General features: G+C 43.6%; 1 protein-coding gene across 1 annotated transcript in view; it reads right to left on the bottom strand.

Annotated features, from left to right (window-relative positions):
- Window positions 1–893, bottom strand: part of arhgef2b (rho/rac guanine nucleotide exchange factor (GEF) 2b) — a 41,779-nt gene extending 40,886 nt beyond the window's left edge. The window contains exon 1 of the mRNA XM_080857285.1: window positions 800–893. Coding sequence (XP_080713411.1) covers window positions 800–817 — 18 coding nt within the window. The 5' untranslated portion in view covers window positions 818–893. The remainder of the gene's footprint in view (window positions 1–799) is intronic.
- Window positions 894–2,459: the final 1,566 nt, after the last annotated feature.

Below are 2,459 nucleotides of genomic sequence, written 5' to 3' on the forward strand. Positions count from 1 at the left end.
TGAGGAATAGTCCAGATGTGAATGGGCACGGTGCTTTTCCGCTTGTTATGCAGAGCAGTCGAGTGGTTTGGTGGCAGCGCCAAGAGCATCTCTCAATGCACAGCTGCCCCCATCTGGCCAATCTTTGCTATTGCTAGCAAATAAATATCATAGGGGCCTCATGATATTCCATAATCTCAATTGGATCCGATAACACTGAATTAATGGAAAGTGGCGGAATTATTTTGCCAACAATGCCTTAGCTAGAAGTCTTTTCCTCTAGCAAAGTCAGCTCTTTCTACTTAACACCACATTGTGCGAACAACACCCAAAGATATCTCACTTCTGAAATGATACATTCATCAAAGTAGATTATCAAAGATCAGGGAGACTGATACATACACATATGAGAGACACTGGGTATAAATAGAGAACCAGACCAAATGCAAACCTCGTCAGAAAAACGAGTTATAAAAAGAGTTATAATGAACGCAGATATATTTTCTCGGAAGATACTGTGCGGCTTCCTCTTCAAAACACAAGTGGGCTATCCCAGAGGAGGAAGTGATAATACCTTCTTTCTCCTTTTTCAGTCACACTCTCTGTTTCTCTCTGTCTATTTCTTTCTTACAATCACACACTCTCTCACACACACACACACACACACACACACACACACACACACACACACACACACACACACACACACACACACACACACACACACACACACACACACACACTTGACTCTCTATCACATGTGAAATCGCTCTCTCTCATTCACGCTTCTCCCCTCTCCCTCTTTAAAGCCTGCTGTTACCTTGCGATTCCCGGCCATCTTGCGCAGGAAGCTGAATGTTCGGCCAAGGGGGCTCCCAGTCTTGTCCCCCTTCTCCTCCCTGAGTCCGGCTTGGCCCTCCGTTCTCCCCTCTCTCCCCCACAACACAGAGCCCAGTTCACTGTCTGCATCCACACTGGACATACACACAAACACATCACATACTGTACATGAGCACGCAAATACAGACAAACACATTTTACATTACAGTACAACATCCTTCCAGGTGAAGGTATTCAATGCAGGTTTTCTACGCTCTCAGAGGATCGTAGACTTATCTTCAGATTCTCAAACTATCTCTCATCCCATATATTGTAATGGCTACTTAAATAGCTAATTAGCTTACCCAAGAAGAAATACATCTTCATCATATAACTGCATAATTAACTACGCCGAGAAGAAATCAGTCTTCATCATATAACTGCATAAGCTACATTCTTTTCCAGACCCTTGTTTTAAGAGTGAATGCAAATATGTGTGTCAAGAATCAAAAACATAATTTGGACCACAGCTGCCATTTCCCACCAATCAGAACCACACACAATCTATAAGCCACTGGACTCTTTCCCTACTCTTGCCCTAATTAATACTAAAGTCAGTGCCGTAACTCTCCGCAGTTGTTATGCATAGACCATTTTAAACAAAAGATCCCTTAGAGAAAACAAAACTGCTGACCTACCTCTGTGTGGATCCTCCAAACACAGATCTTAGAGAAGAGCCTGTGGGAAAGACAGAAACACTGAGGCGGTGGTTTCCAATGCAGGACAGAGAGAGCTGAACACAAACGTCAGGCCCAGTAAAAAAAAAAAAACAGAACGTCTCTCCCTCAGGCAACACAGGCTTTCAGGGCATCACCTCAGTCCTTGTACCTTAAACTCTAAGTCTGAGCAGGCCAAGAGACACTCTTGCTTCTCACCAAATCATTAGTTGAAATAAGTACAAGAAAGAAATTAAAGAACTAAAACAGGTAAAAAAACATTCAGCCAGAGGACAGATGAGAGAAACAGCTAGGTCTGTTTTCCCTGTTCTTTTGTCCGCTAACGACAGGCGCAGCCACAGCGAGAACAAACACAGGAAGAGCGCTTCCGCATAACTGCGCACATGCAGAGAACCGCACGCCAAGACACCCTCGCACACATCCTCAGATGTGTCACACACTCGGGCACACACAGAAATGTGGCCCAGTTTGACAAACACCGCACAAACCCATGCTGTTAACATGCAAACCGATCTTGAAACACACACACACTTAGACACATATACAAGCCATAATGTAATTCACACTGATTTACACACAACAAAAACCACAGACTCATGCCATGAAGACGTACACAAACCTTAAAAACACACTCACACACCCACACACACACACACACATACATTTGCATGCAATAGCCTTATTCACATACACTCACACAGACACATTCAAAGCATCAACAGACATTGTTCTGCACAGATCATGTTCTAAAGAAGTGCAAACTTGAAGCAAATGGAGCTGTTTGTCCAAAAACCCTAACCATAACCCACATTCCTCTCAGCCTGATGTCCTACTAGTCCACAAATCAGCATCTGACACATCTACTGCTAGCCTCCCGCCACTAAAGTTATTAAAAAGAGTGAGAGAGATAGAGAGAGTGAAAGA

Source organism: Sprattus sprattus (assembly GCF_963457725.1).
Source record: "Sprattus sprattus genome assembly, chromosome: 19".
NCBI lineage: Eukaryota > Metazoa > Chordata > Actinopteri > Clupeiformes > Clupeidae > Sprattus > Sprattus sprattus.